Below are 21243 nucleotides of genomic sequence, written 5' to 3' on the forward strand. Positions count from 1 at the left end.
ACATAAATTACCAAAATATTGTGCCACAACTCGCCACATGGCGAGTTGTGATTGGCAAAGGTGTGTCAATGGGCAATGTGAGAACACACATTTACTAATCACAACTCGCTATATGACAAACTATAATTGGTATAAGTGTGTCGGTGGGCCATGTGAGAACACACGTGTGAAGAGAATTATGCCAGGATCATATACCTCCGTCACGCATGACGTAGAACTAAAGAAAGGAACCTTAAAAGTTAAAACCGTGGAATGCTCAATTCCGTGCCAAACTTTATCACGTTCTTTGGTTTTTTTTGGGAGGAACATGTTCTCTTTACATTTTGCCTCGTAAAAAAATTAAAATTAAATGAAATAAAATAAATCAGTATAAAAATTATAATAAAAAATAAAAATAAAAAGTCAGCAAAGGCAGCAAGGGCTTGATTTGGCTATATTTATGTTCAAACTAAGCAACAGCTCTTGCCCATTACCAAATTTCGTCACCATTGAAGCTGAAGACCTAAAAACCCACCAGCAAATAATAGCCAAACCTCACCGCACAACAAAGCTTCTTTAATCTTTACAGAAAAAAGCCATGTCCACCACGAAGTCCAAGACCAAACTCCACATCGTTGCTTATCCTTACCCAACCGCAGGCCACATCATCCCTCTCCTAGACCTCACCCACCTGTTACTCACCCACGGCCTAAACGTCACCGTTTTAGTCACCCCCAACAACGTCCATTTACTTGAACCATACCTCTCCACCCACCCATCTTCTCTCAAACACTTGGTTCTCCCGGCCCCAGATATCACTCCTCCTCCACATAAGAGACTTCTCGTTAACGTTCGCGCCTTGCGTGACCTTCACTATCCTATCCTACTCCAATGGTTCCAGTCTCACCCTTCACCACCTGTGGCTATCATATCTGATTTTTTCCTCGGCTGGACCCACCACCTTGCCTGTGAGCTTAAACTGCCACGTCTCTGCTTCTCGCCCTCCGGTGCTTTTGCGATGTCCGTAGCCTTTTCAATGTGCTGTGACCCACCCAAAAACAATGATCCCGATGAGGATATCAATTTCCTAATTTCATTACCCAAGGTCCCGAATTCCCCGACTTACCCTTGGTGGCAGATCCCTCCACAATATAGAAACGAATTTGAAGCTGACCCAGATTGGGAATTTTACAGAAACAGCATGCTGGCTAATTTCGTGAGTTGGGGGATTGTGTTTAACTCATTCGCCAATTTGGAAAGCGTGTACTTTGACCATTTGAAGAGAGAGGTTGGGCACAATCGAGTGTGGGCGGTAGGACCTGTATTGCCACTTGAAGGTGATTTGATTGGATTGGCTACTAGAGGTGGGGCCAGCTCAGTGCCATGTCACGAGCTTATGACGTGGCTGGATGCTCAGCTTGATCACTCTGTTGTTTACGTGTGCTTTGGAAGTCGTGTTGTGTTGACAAGTAAGCAATTAAATGTTCTTGTAACAGCATTAGAGTGTAGTGGGGTCCATTTTATTTTGTGCGCGAGGGTGCCTGATGATCAAGGTTCAACTCTCAATAGGTTCAAAGATTGTGTGGGTGATAGGGGATTAGTGATCAAGGGGGGGTGGGCCCCACAAGTGGCTATACTGAGGCATCGAGTTGTAGGTTCATTCTTGACTCATTGTGGGTGGAACTCAGTGTTAGAAGGGCTTATCTCGGGAGTTGTGATGTTGACATGGCCAATGGGTGCAGACCAGTTTACTAATGCCTTGTTGTTGGTCGACCAATTAGGTGTGGCAATTAGAGCTGGCGAGGGCACTGAAAATATTCCAAACTCTAATGAGTTGGCACGATTATTGGTAGTTTCACTTGACAAAATTAAGCCCCAAAATGTTCGAGCCAAAGAGTTGAGTGATGTGGCCTTGAGCGCGGTCAAGGGAGGAAGCTCCGACAAAGATTTGGATGAATTGATCAAACAATTAGCTGACATCAAAAAATTAGAGTGAGATCACTGATTAGTAGCATTTTTTAGTAGCATTTTTTATGGTTTTACTCACTCACACATATCTATTCAGGATTTTTGCCTTTTGGTTGCATTAATGATTGAGATCACTGATTACATATATGATGAAATATTAGTCACTGATTCGAATCTTATCATTTTCGCGCTAAAACTTACTTACAAAATAATAAGTACTCACTTCATTTGCTTTATTTTCTAGTATAACGTTCTACTTTTTGTTTAATTCTTGTTATGACACATGGCTAGTATTGAAGAGAAGACAAGGAAGCATAATTTTGTTGGAGCAAGCTCAAGATTTAAGCTCTCCTTTGTTTTCCTCTTTCGTTGAATAAAGTCTTTATTATATATATATATATATATATATATATATATATATATATGTATATGTATGTATATGTATATGTATATGTATGTATATGTATATGTATATGTATGTATATGTATATATGCACTCAATTATTAGACCCATCAAAGTCGGCTAATTGGTAGCTGAAACAAATTTGGATTTGTGCTTCTTGATGTGTGCGGCAAAGAAGTTGTCCTGTCCCATCTTTTAGAGAAGTTTCATGTTCTTATATTTTGAGTTCTTGTAATCGAGCTATCTAGGGCTTAAGCTAGGTGAGAAAGAAGCTATTTGGTTGGAAGGTTACCCTCGTTTTTCTTTCTCATGGTAGAAACTGAGATTTCTTGAAATAATTTTTTTTCCATCTTTTCCTAAAGAGGGGGACACCTCATTTTGTACCCGGCTAATAACGTTTAGTCCCCGGTCCCAATGATGAGCTTGACATGTCTACAAAAGGTAATTGAAGTTATTTTGATAGCTTGAAAGTAATTACAACTCAAAAGTGCTCAAATTGCTTTGAAAATAATGTTGAAAAATGACTTTTGCTCATTGTTTTGACTATAACTTTTGATACACAAAGCATTTTTTAGTGAGGTTTATTTCATTGGAAATCAGATATCTTCGACTTGAATTTGAACACAAATTTTGCCTAATTTGAACTTAAATTGAGTGAGTTATGACCGTTTGAAGTCAGGTCCTCAAATCTGTCAGAATTAAGGTTTCTGGGGATGCATGCGTACACATGAAACTTCATGCATACCATGCACCAACTTGTGTACGCAGAACCCATTCCAAAACCTCAGAACTTTAGTTTTTAGGGTCCTTTTTGATGGGGCCCAGCCCCTAAACCATTTGGAACGTCCAAAACCCTAAAAATAAGTTTGAAAACCCTAGTTTAAATTTATAAATACATCTTTATGCCTTCAAACTAAAAACCTAACTAGAGCGAGTTTATTTTTGCCTCTATCTTCTCTAAAAATCCTATTTCATCTTCTCTAAAATCACAAGCAGACCTAAGCACGTTTTTTAATCATCGAAAAACCTCTCTTTAGTTAGTTTTAAGGCAAAAAGATGTTCTTAATTGGATTTCTCAAAACCTTTTCAAAACTATTCTTTTTATTTTGAGTTGTGATTACCTATGAACTATTGAATCCTTTGATTTCCTTGATATCTCTTTGAATCTTGTTGTGTAGGCACTGAGGGGCCGGTTAAAATATCAATCAAGTTGTGTTCCATAAGCAAGGTGAGTCTCTCTTCATAGCTTTTTCCTTGATTTAGATTATTTTTGTGTTCTTGTTGTTCTTAATTTTATTTATGTGTTGCATTTTCTTATAAATATGATTTGATTTATTTGTGCTTGATTTGTTGTGTCTCGTCATGTTTTGATTAATGAGTTGAATGATTAGATATATTGATGAACATGTTTTGATGTGTTACTCTTGTTTGTTATTAGATCCAATACATGTATAGGAATAGTTTTTGGTTTTGTTTATCTTTGTTATCTTTGTTGTTAGTTTAAGTTGTTTGGTTATATATTAGAAGCATGCTAGGTTTGGTTTGAATATTATTTTCACGCATATCCAAGTTATGTGTTTAGGCTTTCTTTTCTCACAACCCTACACATATATAAGGATTATTTTTAGGGCTGTCATAAGTGAGTTGCACTTGTTGTTGTAAGCATATTGTGACCGGAGACAATTTGGCCTAGTTTATCTTTCTTTTGAAGAAGCTGTTGCGTTTGTACGCCGTACGGTTTTGTGACCAAGGAGCTTCTTGATCTTCATCGTCTGGATGAACTAAAAAACTTTGCAACCAATATCTTTCTCAAGTTGGTGTGTTAGTCACGTACTTTGATCCGTGCATCATTGGTTAGTCACGTACTGGAATTCGTGCATTAAAATGAGAGATTGTCACTACATTACAAGTCTAATTGTGTATTGGGGAAAGGGTTCAACTGTAGTTTGGTATAAGGTACTAAGATTTCTTTACTTGTAATTGCTTCTTTTGATAATAGTGGATTCTCGGGAGTGGTGACCTTAAATTCACTCAGTGTGGTTTTTGCCTTGGAGGTTTTCCCTATTTGTAAACAAATCACCATGTCAAATTTATTTTTCCACTGCATTTAACTTAGTTGGTGATTTGTTTGTGCTATCACGCGTATTGCATGTTAATTAACCTAATTAATTGGTTAATTTACCATAAAGGGTCAATACATTTTTGGCCTATCATATTGTAATATGCTTGCTAATTTGGATGAGATGAGATAGATGTATGTTAGGATGTGTGTATGCCATAATAGATGTATGTTAGGGTTTTGAGATGAATATGCCATGTCTTGTGTGTGAGTATAGAAGTGTTGAATATGCCATTGATATGGTTAGGAAGTAAGACACAATGAGTGGAAGCTAACCTTAGGGTTGGGTGGTCTTGGGTGCCAAACACCTTCCCGAGTCGTACCTAAACTCCGAACCCATACTTTGGTAGTAAGATCAAAGGTCCTTCTTTGAAAGGACGTTATAATCATGGGTCCTAGGCCATTGTAAAACTAGGTGGCAACTCCCCGCTGTGTCCACAAAGACAAAAAAAAAAAAAAAAAATAGTGTCATTAACCTAGTCCAAAAGGTTTATACCTACTTATACCTAACATTACTTTTTGCACATTCTTTCATGTGTTGCAGCAAATCAAGATTTTTCATTTATATAGATATATTATATATCTTGTGTCTTTCGTGAGAGAATCCTTGTATTGTTGTTATAATTTCCTATTTTATAATGAAGTTTCCTACTTGTCGTGGCTTTTGGACGTAGACATTTGTTGAAATACATAAATTTTTATGTTTTGTGTGTGTGTGTGTGTGTATTCATTAGTTCTATCTTTACTATTTTTTTTTTAAAAATTGTGAGTGCTATTTTGACAATAAATGGTACCAAATCAAGGTTAGGATTCAAATTTCTTAGTTATGATAAAGATGATAAGAAGTTTTGTAGTAACGCATTTGTTTTTCTTTTTGGTAAAAATGCAAATGAAGGATTTCTTAATCCAACTAGGAGTTTAAAAGCCTTACCTAGGAAGACAAAGAAGTTTGAAAAGATGAGCGATGAAGACTACAAAGAAATGGATGAGAAAGTAGTCAATTCAATTCATTTGAATGTCTCTGAATAAGAAAGAATTTGATGAACAAGTTGTGCAAGAAGAAGCAATTTTATTACTTGAAAAAAAATTTATAAAATACCAAAAGAAAGAAGAAGAAAACAATGTGCTTTTAAACTACTCTTAAAGTTCAAATATAATGACAATTCAGCAAAAGTAACCAGTAATTAAACATGCAAAACTCTATTCTTGATCTCCTAGTGAACATTAAAAAGTTCATATACACTCACATTTGTAACAATGGCGAGTATAAAAAAATCATCATTAAAATGGGCTTATTCAAATGTGGGCTTAATGTTATTACCTTGATCAATAATCTAGAAGCATGATTTTCTTTAAGGGCCATTAAGCCAACTATCAAGTTGGATTTCAAGCTCTGCATGAAAAATTAGGATAATTACTAATGCACAAACTCTAGTGTACACATAATACACACAAGTCACAATTTACAGAATAATAATAGGATCAGGACTTTTGTTACAATGCTCACATGGCAAGTGGTGACAAGTTGAGGTAAAGTCATGTCAAAAGTTATGATCCTAGAATTTTACTAGGAAATTGTAATTTATGTGTACAATAGAGTGTGCATAATAGACATCACTCAAAAATTATATGTTATGAACATTTTTATTCTAACATATGTGAACATTGAAAAAAGATAATTAAACAATTTGATTGAGATTTTTCTGTAAAAAAAAAATGAACATAAACTTACATATAAATATAACCTTGTATTTTACACAAAAGAAATAAATTGAATATAAATATATTTTTATGTTTGTTCCATGTGTAAACATTTTTATCTATCATATGTTAACATTTTGGAAAATAAAATTGAACAATTTAATTGAGATTTCAACGTGCATATTCATTTTTACTCTAACAAATTCAATTTCTTTTTCTTTTTCTTGCTTATTTACAAAGAGGATATAAAAAAATTACAAAGAAGCAAAAAAATATATGAAGTAGGATGCATATAAATATTTTTCTAAATCCATGTAAATAAAAAAAAATTAAAGAATTAGAATAATAATTTTTTTTCTATGTTCATTTTCTTTGTATAATAATGTTCAACATATGTTTTAGAGCCTTTGTATAAGACTTGACTTAAATAAAAATCATTAACTATCTTTTTTGTTGCCTCGTTAGGTTGAAAGTTCAAAATTTTGAGTTATCCTCCCTACTTACACCCCCTCTATTTTGATTCTTAGGAAAATAAAATCTCTCTCTCTCTCTCCACCTCATCTATTCTATTCCTAGTTTAAACACACATTTACCACCTTAGCTAAAAATCTTTATACTATCTCACCTTGCCCCTTCAATGGTCCCTCTTCCATTAAACCCAAAGCTATGGGAAGTCTAGCCTACATTGATTATGCCATATTATGCCCTTGGCTAGCTTCGCGGTGTGATACTCATAGCTAATAGTGATAAATAAAACAAAAGTAAAGACATTAACATGATGACTTTGGTCAAACTCAGCGACTATAAGGATATTGGAAGTAGCGCATTTGAGTAGCTAGCATACATCATATCGAAATTTTTGTATACAAAACTCCTTATCATTTCAACTTCAATCAATAGAAGTCTCGGTTTTGTGTTGATTTGGTGGAATTTTGTGCTTAACTCTTCAAGGGCAATCATTTTAAAGAACCAGAGAAAAGATTTGTCTCAATTTTATTTATCTTATCTTCTAGTAAAGAAAATTTTCATACCTAATGTTCTTAGAATTTTTTCTGCATTTTTGTCTTTGTATCATCACACATTTGGAGTGCACCTAATGGTCAGTACACTGTTCCCCCCAGACCAAAGTGCTTCAAATGTCAGGGTTTTGGACATATGAAACAAGAATGTCCAACATATCTCAAGACTATTGGGAAAAGCAAGGCTCTTGCTGCTACCTTAAGTGACATCGAGCCTGAAGATGACTTAGATGACAATGATGACAAAGGAATATTGAATGCCTTCACTGCCATAGTAAATCCTACTGAGGGAATTGTTGAAGAGGTGGATGAAGAAGAGGACTTGGTGGAGTCTAAGTTTGAGAAAATGGATGAGCCGGATGACATCCATACAACCTATGCAAAGTTGTACAAGGTCTCCGAAAAGCATGAGAAACTGTATAGGCTGGCCACCAAGAAGCTGAGTGAAGTGGAACTTGATTGAGAAGAGCTCTCCACAAAATTTGACAAAGCTAATCCGACCATTGGAGCACTACGGTTTGAGAACAACTTCTTGATGGAAAAGACCAAGAAGCTTGAAGCAGAACTGTCATAGGTCAGAGCTCAATTGGAGAGGACTTCTAGTGCAAAACTTGATGAGATGCTTAGCTTTTAGAAATCTACTATTGATAGAACCGATTTGGGGTATGATTTCTCTTCTCCTAATATTGCTTTTTCTAGTACTACTGTGTTTGTCTCACCTGCTAATAATGTTAATTCTAAGAACAATGAATGCAAAACTAAAAGAGCTAGTAAGAACATAGATAAGGGCAAATCTATTTTGGGTGCACCCCCTCATCTTAATAAGAAAGAGACTAGGAGCCTTAGGACTAAGAAGGGTAATAAGCAAAAGTCTCAACAGAAGAAGTAGCGTCTCTGTCATCATTGTACAGTTTTAAGGCATACTCGTCCAAATTGCTACAAGTGATTAGTCACTCAACAGAGCAATAATATGATCTCATTTGGAAACCAGAATCAGTTTCTATCCTCTTTTACTCCTCTTGGAGATCTTCTTATATCCCTCATATTCCTTTTGAACTTGAACGGTTTCAATTCTTCCCCATCACCGCCGGATTAAAGGTTTGCTCAACAGAAAAGGTTCTTCCAATATGTGGAAGGAAAAAGGCTCAAAGTGATTTAGTCACTTTTTTGCTTTCTTCCTCTTTTTGTTTATGTATTACTTGTGTGTTTTGCTTTCTTATTTTTAAGTCAGTCTAGTTTTATGCTATGCTTTGTTTAACATGTTTTTGTTTATTTGTTTGTTTTTAGTTTTTCTATATTTTGTTTTTTATAAAAAAAATTTTGAAAAATTACAATGTGTGTTTTGTGTACATTGGTACTTGTATACCTTGGATGGCCATTGAAACAATGAAACAAAATTTTCTAAACTTTGTATCTTTTGTAACTTAGATGAGCATCTCAATGCACAACTAAGCAAGTGAGCTTTGTGACTTGTGTTTGTAATTAGTACCATTAAGTAATCTCTTGTACTTAACACTCATATTACTCTTTTTGACGGGGATGACTAAAAAATCCTAAGAGAAAGGTATTGATGGGACTGACGAAATCAACTACTGACGAGTTCAGTAGGACAGACGAGACCACTCTCTGAGACGAGCCTAAGCAAGTATCCACGTCACCGACGAGGATATCAGGATCATTTAATGCCACCAATAATACCTCGGACAGTTACAGAACCAGCTGGACAAACCATTGAAGGTATATTAAAACCCCATTACTCAACAAGAAGCGTTACCAAGAAAGGCATTGATGGGACTGACGAACTGAACCTATCTAGACGAAGTCATCCAAACCATCGAAGTGGCGTTTACAGACGAGGTAATCAAATGCCACTGACGATTCCAGCTTCATCACAGACGAAAGGGAAAGAAACCACTTAATGCACTCTAAATAAATACCTCCGGCGGTTACAATGACAGTTGTATGGACCGTTAAGAGGCTATTAAAGTTCATATCAACAAGCCAGGAGGCGTTACTAAAAGAGGCATTAAAGTCACAATAACTGCCACAACGGCTAGAATTTAGAACAACATATATAAAGCCCACGCATTGCCAACAGAAGGTACGAACACAGTTACAAGATATCCCTAATCATTCTTATAGTCTATTATTATAAACTCCCTTGTACTAACTTTGGCATCAGAGATGTTGTGGCAGGCATCACACCGGTGACCATTCCGGAGAGTTTTTTCTTCCGTTGTGACACAAGCAGACCTCTGGTCTCATCTGAACGACCTCACTACAACTGACAAACCTGTGATTCATCAGTTTGGCACCGTCTGTGAGGACGACATTTTCGTACTAACGATTCGAAAGCGTAGTTTCTACCAACTTCAATATTCAAATGGAATCCAACCAGGATTCAGCGGCCTTAGCCCAACAAGTCAAATCTCTTGCGCCCACCATTGAAGAGCTCACTAGGCAGAATCAGGAGATGAGAAAATGGCTTCAGCATGAGGAGAACCGATCCAGAGCTGTCCAGAAGGATGAAGGAGACAGCCATGGAAGAAGCGACCAACGAAGGACCACTACTCCAGGCGAACAAAATTTTGATCTTCTTCAAGAGATGAGAAAAGAGATGGACGAACTGAGAAATGCTATTAAGGAGAAGACAGATCGAAGCCTGGATAGAATGGTCAGGGCAACAGATTCTCCTTTCACCGTGGCAGTCTTGGAACGACCAGTGCCGGTGAAGTTTCGCTTGCCTCGCCTAAGTTTTTGACGGGCTTAAGGACCCCCAAGATCACCTTAATACCTTCAAGATGACATTAGGCCTCCAACAGCCCCCTGATGAAATAATGTGTCGTTCCTTCCCTACCACACTTAAGGGAGTTGCAAGAGAGTGGTTCATAAAGTTGCCAACCTCATCCTTTGATAGCTTCGAACAGTTGAGTAGCGCCTTTCTGTGCCATTTCGTCGAAGGGCAACGTCCTAAGAGACCAGCGGACCACCTACTCACTGTTAAGCAACGGGAGAAAGAAACCTTGCGGTCATACGTGTAACGCTTTACCTGAGAAACCCTGGAAGTGGATGACGCTGATGACAAAGTACAGCTGATGACTTTTAAAGCAGGGCTGAAGTCTAGAGAGTTTGTGGTTTCGCTGGCAAAAAATCCACCTAAGACGATGGCAAAAATGCTTTTAAAGGCGCAAAAGTACATGAATGCTGAGGATACGCTAGCCGCCATTAAAGATATGGAGAAAACAGAAGAAAGGGGAAAGAGGGAGGACGAACGTAAAGGACGAAAGAGGGAGCGTCCAGATCGTTGGCTTACTGACGAAGTCAAAAGATAATCTCAAAAATGGCTAAGTAATAAGATTCCGCCTAGACGGATGTACATTACTGATGAAGCTAAAAGATAATCTCAAAAGTGGCTAAGTAATAAGATTCCGCCTAGACGGATGTACATTACTAACGAAGCCTCAAAAGTGGCTAAGTAATAAGATTTCGCCTAGACGGATGTACATTACTGACGAAACCAAAAGATAATCTCAAAAGTGGCTAAGTAATAAGATTTCGCCTAGACGGATGTACATTATTGACGAAGTCTCAAAAGTGGCTAAGTAATAAGATTCCGCCTAGACGGATGTACATTACTGACGAAGCCAAAAGATAATCTCAAAAATGGCTAAGTAATAAGATTCCGCCTAGGCGGATGTACATTACTGACGTAGCCAAAAGATTATTCAAAAAAAAAAACCTTTCATCTTCTATGGTCGTCATGGCACGTCATGACGACCATAGAATCCGGGGACATCTGATGGGACTGACGAAATCAACTACAGATGAGTTCAGTAGGACAGACGAGACCACTCTCTGAGACGAGCCTAAGCAAGTATCCACGTCACCGACGAGGATATCAGGATCATTCAGTGCCACCAATAATACCCCGGACAGTTACAGAACCAGCTGGACAAACCGTTGAAGGCATATTAAAACCCCATTACTCAGCAAGAAGCGTTACCAAGAAAGGCATTGATGAGACTGACGACCTGAACCTATCTAGACGAAGTCATCCAAACCAACGAAGTGGCATTTACAGACGAGGTAATCAAATGCCACTGACGATTCCAACTTCATCACAGACGAAGGGAAAGAAGCCACTTAATGCACTCTAAATAAATACCTCAGGCGGTTACAATGACAGTTGTATGGACCGTTAAGAGACCATTAAAGTTTATATCAACAAGCAAGGAGGCGTTACTAAAAGAGCCATTAAAGTCACAATAACTGCCACAACGGCTAAAATCTAGAACAACATATATAAAGCCCATGCATTGCCAACAGAAGGTACGAACACAGATATCCCTAATCATTCTTATAATCTATTATTATAAACTCCCTTGTATTAACTTTGGCATCAGAGGCGTTGTGGCAGGCACCACACCGGTGACCATTCCGGAGAGTTTCTTCTTCCGTTGTGACACAAGTAAACCTCTGGTCTCATCTGGACGACCTCACTACAACTGACGAACCCGTGATTCATCAGGTATAAATAACCAACTCACCACTAAAGCCCACCAATCATGAATAACATCTGTGTGCTTCGGCATAGCATAATTGTGATGTTTAAAGCTTAACATAATTGGGTATTTCTTCTCTCTCTTATATGCTCATACATGATATGCTCAAAAATAAAAATATGCAAAGAAAAATAAAAGCAAAAAGAATCAAAATGCTTTTAAATATGGTTGCAAGCGTGTTTCTAGGAGATGTGAGAGTTATATGATGTACCTCGAAGGTGATACTACCCATCAAACAGTTATGATTGTGTGTGAGTTAAATTTATTTTTCTCATATCTCAAATCATCATAATATGAGACACTTATGCACTCTTGCGATATTTTCACACACAACACGCATATTCTTTGCTACTTTTGATACATATGCAAGTACAATGTGATTCGGTCATCACAAGGAATACACGTGTTAATGTATACTCACTAAACTGTCTTGACTTGTTTTTGAAATATAAAATTGGTTAGACTTGTTGTGTGTGTGTGTGTGTGTGTGTGTATGTGTTTTGGATCATGAATGCTTTGTATTTTTTTTTTTTGTTAAGAGATGTTCTTTGAGAGCTTAACATGTTATTTGGATCTTTGGTTGAGTAGCTTACTTGATTGCATTCATTTCTGTGTGTTTTTTTTTTTCTCTCTTTGAAAAACTATTTTTTATCAAGCTCAACAGCTTCTCGACAGATCCTTGACAGATGTCTATCTATTGAGACCCTTGTACTTCTTTTCTTGATAGATCTTATCACATTTTCAATCCATCGAGCTCTCTGGAATTTGTCTCGATAGTTTCTCGACAGATTCTTGATCCATCGAGAAAGTTTCTGTTTTTATCAAGCTCAACAGCTTCTCGACAGATCCTTGACAGATGTCTATCTATCGAGACCCTTGGACTTCTTTTCTTGATAGATCTTATCGCATCTTCAATCCATCAAGCTATCTGGAATTTGTCTCGATAGTTTCTCGACAGATTCTCGATCCATCGAGAAAGTTTCTGTCTGGCCGATAGTATCTCAATAGCTTTTCGATCCATCAAGGTGATTTTTCAGTCGACAGATTCTCGACAGCACCTCGACAGATTCATATCTGTCGAGATTTAGTGCTCGACATATCCTTGATCCATCGAGCTACAATTTCTTTAAATATCTTTAGTACGAAATCAGATCTCACTTTTTCATATCTCTCTCGACAGAAAAGCTATCTCTCTCTCTCTCCAAACACTCTTTTCTCACTCTTTTCATCTTCCCCACTTGGATTTCGGCCTAGTTTGTGCATTTCTCCTCTGGTATGATCTCTTAATCCTTCATTCTTCATGCATTTCACACAGTTAGACCTAGGTTTTGAGTTTTCTTGAAATTTTTTGGGGTTTTTAAAAACTTTTGAGATTCTTGTGAAATTTTTAGGTTGGGTATTGCTTATTTGTTGCTATATGATCATTCATTGCATTCCATTTGCATTTTCACAATGTTTCATGAATTTAGATGTGTGCTTGAATGTTGAAAATTGTGTGCTACTAGGTTTGGATTGGGTTGAACTCATGATGCAATTTCTTTTAGCACGTCACATGTTCATGCATTTTTCATGTATACATACCCTTTCTTTTCTATCTATCTATCTGTCTGGGTTGTGATTGTGTTTTTTGTTTCTCTCTCTCTCTCTCTAGTGGATAGATTGCGCATGGCACCCAAGCACAAATCCACTCCGTCTAGGAACTCTCTGCATTCCGGGACATCTTCTTTAGATCCTACCCCCACTCACATTCGATTCTGTGATGGGAAGGCCCATCTGGACTTCTTGGAGAACTTCTTCAAACGTGGTTTTCATTCGAAATACCACGTGGTTCTATCGGACTTTTCCGATACTGCTCTACCCACTGTCATTCACAATCGGGGATGGGAATCTCTACGTGAGATACCCGTGAGATGTCCCACCGTGATCATACAAGAGTTTTACTCCAATATGCACGGTATCGATACCTCTATACCTCAGTTTGCTATGCATATTAGAGGTACACGTATCGTAGTCACTCCAGAGATTATTTCCGTGATACAACACATTCCATGGGTATCACATCCTGATTACCCCGCTTGTCCACATCTAAGGACTATGTCCAAGGACGAACTTCTGTCTCTCTTCTGTAAGACACCTTCTTCATGAGGTGAGCGCCAAAACACCTTATGCTCAGGCTTTTCAAAAGGTTCGAGATTCCTAAACATGGTGATGACATTCGTTCTCCATCCACTGTCTCAATATAACTCCATTACAGAGTCTCGTGCTCGCCTTTTGCTATCCCTCATTGAGGACCACTCTATAAACTTTCCTTCTCACTTCATTCTCTCTCTCATCGATGTCTATAGAGATACGACGACCTATGATAAGCTCATTTTCCCTTCAACTATCATGCGGATCATTCTTCATTTTCCTATCTCTATCCCTAATTCTCATCTCTTTACCGTCATGGGTGCCATTAGTGCGGCATCTGTTCGACGAAGCGAGGCCCAGCTTTGACCAAAGCGGCCACGGACCAAGACGATGACTCCTCCAGCCCCTTTCCTTCCATCCACCTCTGCTCCCTCTTCTTTGAGTGGTGGTGTGATGCTTGAGGCCATTATAGCAAATTTTGAGCGCATGGATACTTGCCTTGATACATTCATTATTGAGTTGTATCAGGTGAACACCCGTGTTAGTCGTATCGCACGACGACAAGCTCGATGGGTGGCTTTGCCACGTCTCCATCTCCTTCTTCTTTTCTAGAGGCTTCTGAGGATGAGGATGTTAATGATGGTTTCGGTGATGATGATGATGATGATAAGGATGAGGATGAGGATGAGGATGAGGATGAGGATGCTAGCTCTTCTAGTGATGAGGAGATGACGACTTCTCAGTGACTTATCCTTTGTCATTTGTGACAAAAAGGGGGAGTAGTTTTGGGATAAGAGTAGTCATGTATTTAGGGGGAGAGTTAGCATAGGACATTTTTTTTATAGGGGGAGTGTCTTTTGTTTTTTAGGGATGTAATGAGGATATATGTACTTTTCTTTTCTTTCTTTTTAGTTACATTATGCATTTGTACACCAGTCTTGTGACCATTTATTGATAACATACATTGTACTTTTATTTCTCATTTATATATATGACAATGTATGTTGTTATTCACTTATCTTTTCATGTGCTGTTTGTTTTCTTTCTTTATACACATGTTTCTTTATGTATGCAATACTTTATTTTTGCTTCACACTATGATGCCTTGATGAGTTTTGTTTAAAGTATTTCAGAAAGACAAGTTGTCAAAATCGATTATGCCATGAGCTCTCTTCTTGCAAAAATTTTCAAGAGTTTATGCTAGGATTAGATTTTATTGCACTCAACAGGTGATTATGAGTTTAGTGATTTATAACTTCTTTCATACTTTATTTGTTTGTTGTGGTTTTGTCACGGATTGCCAAAGGAGGAGATTGTTAGGACATATGTGGAACTTGTTAGAACATATGTTATTGTAAATTGGTTAATCCTTTGACAAAATGTACTTTACTTTTAATTGGGTAGATCTATGATGAGTTTAGTACTTCAAGGAACAAGAGTTCAAGTCTAGTATTGAAGTCATGCAAGTCTTTCTAAGAAACAAGTGAAGAAGTGTTGTTCATTAAAGCTCGACAGATATCTCAACAGATAATATCTATCGAGATTTAATGCTTGTGCTTGACAATTGCTCGACAGAAACAGTATCTATTGAGAATTGAAAATTTCAGATTTTCAGATTTGTTTTCACACATATCCAAGTGTATTTGTGTAGGGTTTCTTTTCTTACAACCTTAAACATATATAAGGATCATTATAAGGGCCATCAAAGGTGATGCAAGGTTATGCAACTCAATGCACATTGATTGTGCATGCAAATTGTGATCAGAGACAGAATTTGCCCTAGTTCGTCATATTCTTTGTAAAAGCTGCTTCATCTTTGCGCCAACGGTTTTGTAACTAAGGAGCTTCTTGATCTTCATCGTTTGGATGAACTAAAGAACTTTGCAGCCAACGTCTTCCTCAAGTTGGTGTGTTAGTCACGTACTTGGATCCGTGTATCGATTGATTAGTCACGTACTTAGAGTTGTGCATTGAAAGGAGAGATTGTCACTACATTACAAGTCCAATTGGGTATTGGGGTAAGGGTTCATTCGTAGGTTGGTATTAGGTACTAAGATTCCTTTTACTTGTAAACGCTTATTTTGCTAATAGTGGATTCTCGGGAGTGGTGACCTTAAATTCACCCGGTGGGGTTTTGCCACGGTGGTTTTTCCCATTCGTAAACAAATCACCTGTGTCAAATTATGTTCCACTGCATTTAGTTTTATTGATGATTTTTTTGTGCTACCACACTTATTGCATGTAATTGAATCTAATTAATTTCACTATGCTAATTAATGTGATTATGTTACCAAAGGGTCAATTCATTCTTGGTCTATCATTAATGATCATTCCTGGGAAGCATGGGTGCTCTAGGGCCACCGCACTCACACCCAACATGCAAAGATGCGTCGTGTGGCCATCGTCATGGCTACACATACATCCGTGGCGAGTCCTTTTTTTTCTTTTTTTTTTCCCGCCGATTCGGGTCGAAATAGGGCTCGAAAATGATAAAGCTCCTTCTCCAACACTTGTTTGTCATAATTTGTGAAATCATATGGATAGAAATTATTTACCAACAAACAAAGATCACTACTTCTGAAAGATTTTAATGCCTTTCGAGGTTCTAAAGCTGAGCTAAGCCTAAGTAACTCCATTGCATCTTCATTAAACTGATGATTTAGTTCCTGTAGTTGAGAATCTATTGCAGAATAAAAAATATTTACTCGATAATAATGCTCAATTGTAATGTTATCTTGTTGATTACGAGCTCGACCTCGCCTCGCAACATAACGAGCATTCATATTTGGGACATTAATGGAATGCTTCTCACAAAATGATATCAAAGTGGTGAGTAAGCCATCCCATCCATCATCTCTAAATTTTTGGATAAGTGCTTCAATAGATGAAACTAAATGCATGGCATTTAAAATGTCTTGAGATTGGCTTTGCAAAGCTTGACAAAGTTTATCAGTGATCTCCATAGTTTCCTTCTCAAGATGCACGATGAAGACAAATTCAAATGAAGTTAAACCATCATAAGCTAACTTTATTTCTGCCTGATGTTCTCCATCAATTGCATCATCAATTATATTTTGTAAAACTTCAAGAGTTGGAGTAAACATCCGGCTCAAAAACGGTTGAAGTGGATTTCATTGTGGTTGAAGTGGATTTCATTGTGAACTCCAATGTGTTTCTACAGGTTGTTGTAAAGTGCCAATTTGATTAAGTCCACTTTCAATCTCAAGCTCTTCAAGATCAATCAAACGTGCTATTTCATTAGCATTGGCAACTTTCAATTGCTCATTACGCTTGCATGAAGCATTAACAATTTTGATCTAAAAAAGCAATGTAAGAAAAAGCCCACTAATGGGGACAACTTGTTTTGGTGCTTTTACTAATGCCAATTGTAAACAATATGCAAAACAATAGATGTAGTAAGCATATGGGCAATCATTTAAAATCAAAGCTTGTTTCCATTCCACATACCTCGCATGTTGCTTGCTCCATCATATCCTTGCTCTCGAATATTTTTATATTTAAGCAATGTTGAGATAACAAAGAATATATCCCCTTCTTTAGAGTCAAATCCGCAGTGTCAACAACATGAGTAAGCCCAAAAAAATGTTCTTTCACAAAGCCTTCTGCATCAACATATCTAAAAACCATAGCCATTTGCTCTTTCATGAACTCATCACGAGCTTCATCAACCATTATGCAAAACTTTGCATTATCAATTTCTTCCCGAATGGTCTTCTTCACTTTGGCTAAGAAAACATGTAGAATATCCTTTTGAATCCTAGGTGATGTGTAGGTTGCATTTTTTGGAGCTTTTTCTATTATTTTAGAAACCTTCTCATTCCAAAAAGTCACAATACCCAATGATTCAAGAAAGTTCTCACAATTTAATGAACTAAAACTTTCATCTCGACCTCTAAAAGCTACATCTTGAAAGGCAAGATATCAGACAATAAAAATTGAGGCCTTTAGTTGCAACCAATTATTTGTAATTTGTTCAGTAATGAAATGATTAACTACCCTTCGTAAATGCTGTGATTGGTTCATAAAATCCTTACACATTTTCTCAGCAACTCTATGAGCTAAATTAGGATATTTTCCTATATGACCTTGAAAATAACAATCTTTGCCCCCAACTTTTTTCCAATTTCTAAATCCACCAACAATGAATGTATTTTGTCCCACAACCCCATTTGGTCTATGAAAGACAAAGCAGGGTAGACAATAAGCTGCATTTGTCGTAGGAGAATATTCAAACCATGTTTTATTATATTCAAACCAAGAAGCTTGAAAGCTACGATTGTGCTTTCCACTTATTTTGTTTTTCTTTAGAGGAAGTTGGTGCAGACCTTTTGTAATGTAAGCCCATCGAATTTCATCACGTTGATTAACATGATATTCCCATATTTGTTTGCGTGTTCCGGGATCATAATCCAAAGAATCAAGATCAATTCTTTGAAATTGTGTTTGAGAGATTGGAACATTGACATTTTCCGGAATTGGGGAATGCCTTTATTCTAGAATTGGAACATCCACATTTTCTAGAATTGAAAAAGCAACATTAGTTGATTTTATTCATAACTACAAATAAAATAAGAATCATATATATTAAATTTGTGTGACAATTTTCTTAAATTTGTGTGACAATTTTCTATATTATATGATTTTTTTTTCTTTTTGTCTTTGGTCTGCCTTTATTTATCTTTGTCTTTGTGTTTTCTCCATTTTTCTAACATTGACCCACTAATCCAATCCCACTACGACACTACCAACACTCTAAATTTATTCTACACAGCACTACTAACAAAAACTTTTCTTAACTTTTTTTTTTTTGTCTGTCACTTGTCCCTATTATGCCCAACTACCAGTCAACAAAGCATAAAGTTTGGGCTTTGTTGACTGGTAGTTGTGCCACAAACAAACAGTCAAACAAATACTCTCTAATCCTTATTTGAGTAATCTCTATTCTCTACAAACTCTACTCTCTCTCTCTCTATCTCTCTTATCTATATAATACAAGAGACAGAGAGAGAGTCACAAAGTCAAAAAGCCCCAAAAAAAAAACCACAGGCCGCAGCACAAATTCCATTCACAAAACGAGTGTGACAAAATCAAGTTCCTTACACTCGATATGTTAGTTTGCTAAATAATTTTGAAAACGTGCTAACTAACAAAATTGTTTGAATTTTAGTGTTATTTTGGAAAAAAAAAATCCTCAATTCCATGCCAAACTTTATCATTACATTTTGCCTCGTATCAAAAAATAAAAATCAAAATAAAAAAAGTCAGCAAAGGCAACAAGGGCTTGATTTGGCTATATTTATGTTCAAACTAAGCAACAGCTATTGCCCATTCCCAAATTTCATCACCATCGAAGTTGAAGACTTACAACCCATCAGCAACTAATAGCCAAACCTCACCGCTAAACAAAGCTTCTTTAATCTTTACAGAAAAAAGCCATGTCCACCACCAAGTCCAAGACCAACCTCCACATCGTTGCTTATCCTTACCCAACCGCAGGCCACATCATCCCCCTCCTAGACCACACCCACCTGTTACTCACCCGCGGCCTAAACGTCACCGTTTTGGTCACCCCCAGCAACGTCCACTTACTTGAACCATACCTCTCCACCCACCCATCTTCTCTCAAACACTTGGTTCTCCCGGCCCCAGATATCACTCCACATACGAGACTCGTCGCTGACGTGCGCGCCTTGCGTGACCTTCACTATCCTATCCTACTCCAATGGTTCCAGTCTCAACCCTCACCACCTGTGGCTATCATATCTGATTTTTTCCTCGGCTGGACCCACAACCTTGCCTGTGAGCTTAAAGTGCCACGTCTCTGCTTCTCGCCCTCCGGTGCTTTTGGTATGTCTGTAGCTTTTTCTATGAGCCGTGACCCACCCAAAAACAATGATCCCGGTGAGGATATCAATTTCCTAATTTCATTACCTAAGGTCCCGAATTCCCCGACGTACCCTTGGTGGCAGATCCCTCCACATTTTAGAATTAGAAACGATCTTGAAGCTGACCCAGATTGGGAATTTCACAGAAACAGCATGCTGGCTAATTTCGAGAGTTGGGGAATTGTGTTTAACTCGTTCGCCAGTTTGGAGAGTGTGTACTTCGACCATTTGAAGAGAGAGGTTGGGCACAATCAAGTGTGGGCGGTAGGACCTGTATTGCCACTTGAATGTGATTTGATTGGATCGGCTACTAGAGGTGGGGCCAGCTCTGTGCCATGTCACGAGCTTATGACGTGGCTGGATGCTCAGCTTGACAACTCTGTTGTTTACATGTGCTTTGGAAGTCGTGCTGTGTTGACAAGCAAGCAATTAAACGTTCTCACCACAGCATTGGAGTGTAGTGGGGTCCATTTTATTCTGTGCGCGGGAATGCCTAATGATCAAGGTTCAATTCTTGATGGGTTCAGAGATCGTGTGGGTGGTAGGGGATTAGTGATCAAGGGGTGGGCTCCACAGGTGGCTATACTAAGGCATCGAGTTGTAGGTTCATTCTTGACTCATTGTGGGTGGAACTCGGTGTTGGAAGGGCTTATCTCGGGAGTTGTGATGTTGACATGGCCAATGGGTGCAGAGTAGTTTACTAATGCCTTGTTGTTGGTTGACCAATTAGGCGTGGCAATTAGAGCTGGCGAGGGCACTGAAAATATTCCCGACTCTAATGAGTTGGCTCGATTATTGGTAGTCTCACTCGACAAAATTAAGCCCCAAAATGTTCGAGCCAGAGAGTTGAGTGATGCGGCCTTGAGCGCGGTCAAGGGAGGAAGCTCCGACAAAGATTTGGATGAATTGATCAAAGAATTAGCTGACATCAAAAAATTAGAGTGAATATAAATTATGTAATCATAGTAGAATTTTTTATGGTTTTACCTTGACCATAAAAAATGCTACTATGATTACAAGATTTTTGCCTTTGGGTTTCATTAATGATTACGATCATTGATCACATATATGATGAAATATTAGTGATTAATTCGAATCTTATCATTTTTTTAGTGCTAAAGCTTACTTACAAAATAATGAGTACATGGCTAGTATTGAAGAGAAGAAGAAAGGGAAGCATAATTTTGTCGGAGCAAGCTCAAGATTTGAGCTCCCCTCTGTTTTCCTCTTTCGTTCAATAAAGTCTTTATTCAGATTAAAAAAAAAATGCACTCAATTATTAGAATTGATAGCTGAAACAAATTTGGATTTGTACTCATTGATTGTGCGGCAAAGAAGTTATCATGGCACATCTTTTATAGAAGTTTCATGTTCTTATATTTTCAGATCTTGTAAGCCAGGTGAGAAAGAAGCTATTAGGTTGGAAGGCTACCCTTAATTTTCTTTCTCATGGTTA

The 21243-nt window shown here is 37.7% G+C and overlaps 4 protein-coding genes across 4 annotated transcripts; 2 read left to right on the plus strand and 2 right to left on the minus strand.

The window, feature by feature from the left end:
- Positions 1–470: 470 nt before the first annotated feature.
- On the plus strand, positions 471–2121 carry LOC142632114 (flavonol 3-O-glucosyltransferase UGT89B1-like). The gene has a single exon (XM_075806531.1). The coding sequence runs from the start codon at positions 578–580 to the stop codon at positions 1973–1975; it is 1398 nt and encodes a 465-aa protein (XP_075662646.1). The 5' UTR covers positions 471–577; the 3' UTR covers positions 1976–2121.
- Positions 2122–14130: 12009 nt separating this feature from the next.
- On the minus strand, positions 14131–16985 carry LOC142632748 (uncharacterized). The gene is made up of 2 exons (XM_075807096.1): positions 16437–16985; positions 14131–14379 (listed from the first exon to the last, which is right to left on the minus strand). The coding sequence occupies exons 1-2, from the start codon at positions 16983–16985 to the stop codon at positions 14131–14133; spliced, it is 798 nt and encodes a 265-aa protein (XP_075663211.1).
- A 48-nt stretch (positions 16986–17033) lies between these two features.
- LOC142632749 (uncharacterized) lies at positions 17034–17574 on the minus strand. The gene is made up of 2 exons (XM_075807097.1): positions 17350–17574; positions 17034–17198 (listed from the first exon to the last, which is right to left on the minus strand). The coding sequence occupies exons 1-2, from the start codon at positions 17572–17574 to the stop codon at positions 17034–17036; spliced, it is 390 nt and encodes a 129-aa protein (XP_075663212.1).
- A 1534-nt stretch (positions 17575–19108) lies between these two features.
- LOC142632115 (UDP-glycosyltransferase 89B2-like) lies at positions 19109–20896 on the plus strand. The gene has a single exon (XM_075806533.1). It carries the CDS (start codon positions 19338–19340, stop codon positions 20481–20483), a length of 1146 nt encoding a protein of 381 aa, XP_075662648.1. The 5' UTR covers positions 19109–19337; the 3' UTR covers positions 20484–20896.
- The last annotated feature ends 347 nt before the right edge of the window (positions 20897–21243 follow it).

The sequence above is a fragment of the Castanea sativa genome, chromosome 4 (assembly GCF_040712315.1).
Source record: "Castanea sativa cultivar Marrone di Chiusa Pesio chromosome 4, ASM4071231v1".
Taxonomy (NCBI): Eukaryota; Viridiplantae; Streptophyta; class Magnoliopsida; order Fagales; family Fagaceae; genus Castanea; species Castanea sativa.

Bases quoted from the DNA above. Each gene is read 5' to 3' on its own strand.
- LOC142632749 (XM_075807097.1), bottom strand. From the start codon at position 17,574: ATGGTTGATGAAGCTCGTGATGAGTTCATGAAAGAGCAAATGGCTATG. The intron at 17,199-17,349 runs GTATGTGGAATG...TTGCTTTTTTAG, and splicing joins TGGAGCAAGCAACATGCGAG to ATCAAAATTGTTAATGCTTC.
- LOC142632748 (XM_075807096.1), bottom strand. From the start codon at position 16,985: ATGTTTACTCCAACTCTTGAAGTTTTACAAAATATAATTGATGATGCA. The intron at 14,380-16,436 runs GTAAATAATTTC...GAATGTATCAAG, and splicing joins GTAGTGATCTTTGTTTGTTG to GCAAGTATCCATGCGCTCAA.
- LOC142632115 (XM_075806533.1), top strand. From the start codon at position 19,338: ATGTCCACCACCAAGTCCAAGACCAACCTCCACATCGTTGCTTATCCT.
- LOC142632114 (XM_075806531.1), top strand. From the start codon at position 578: ATGTCCACCACGAAGTCCAAGACCAAACTCCACATCGTTGCTTATCCT.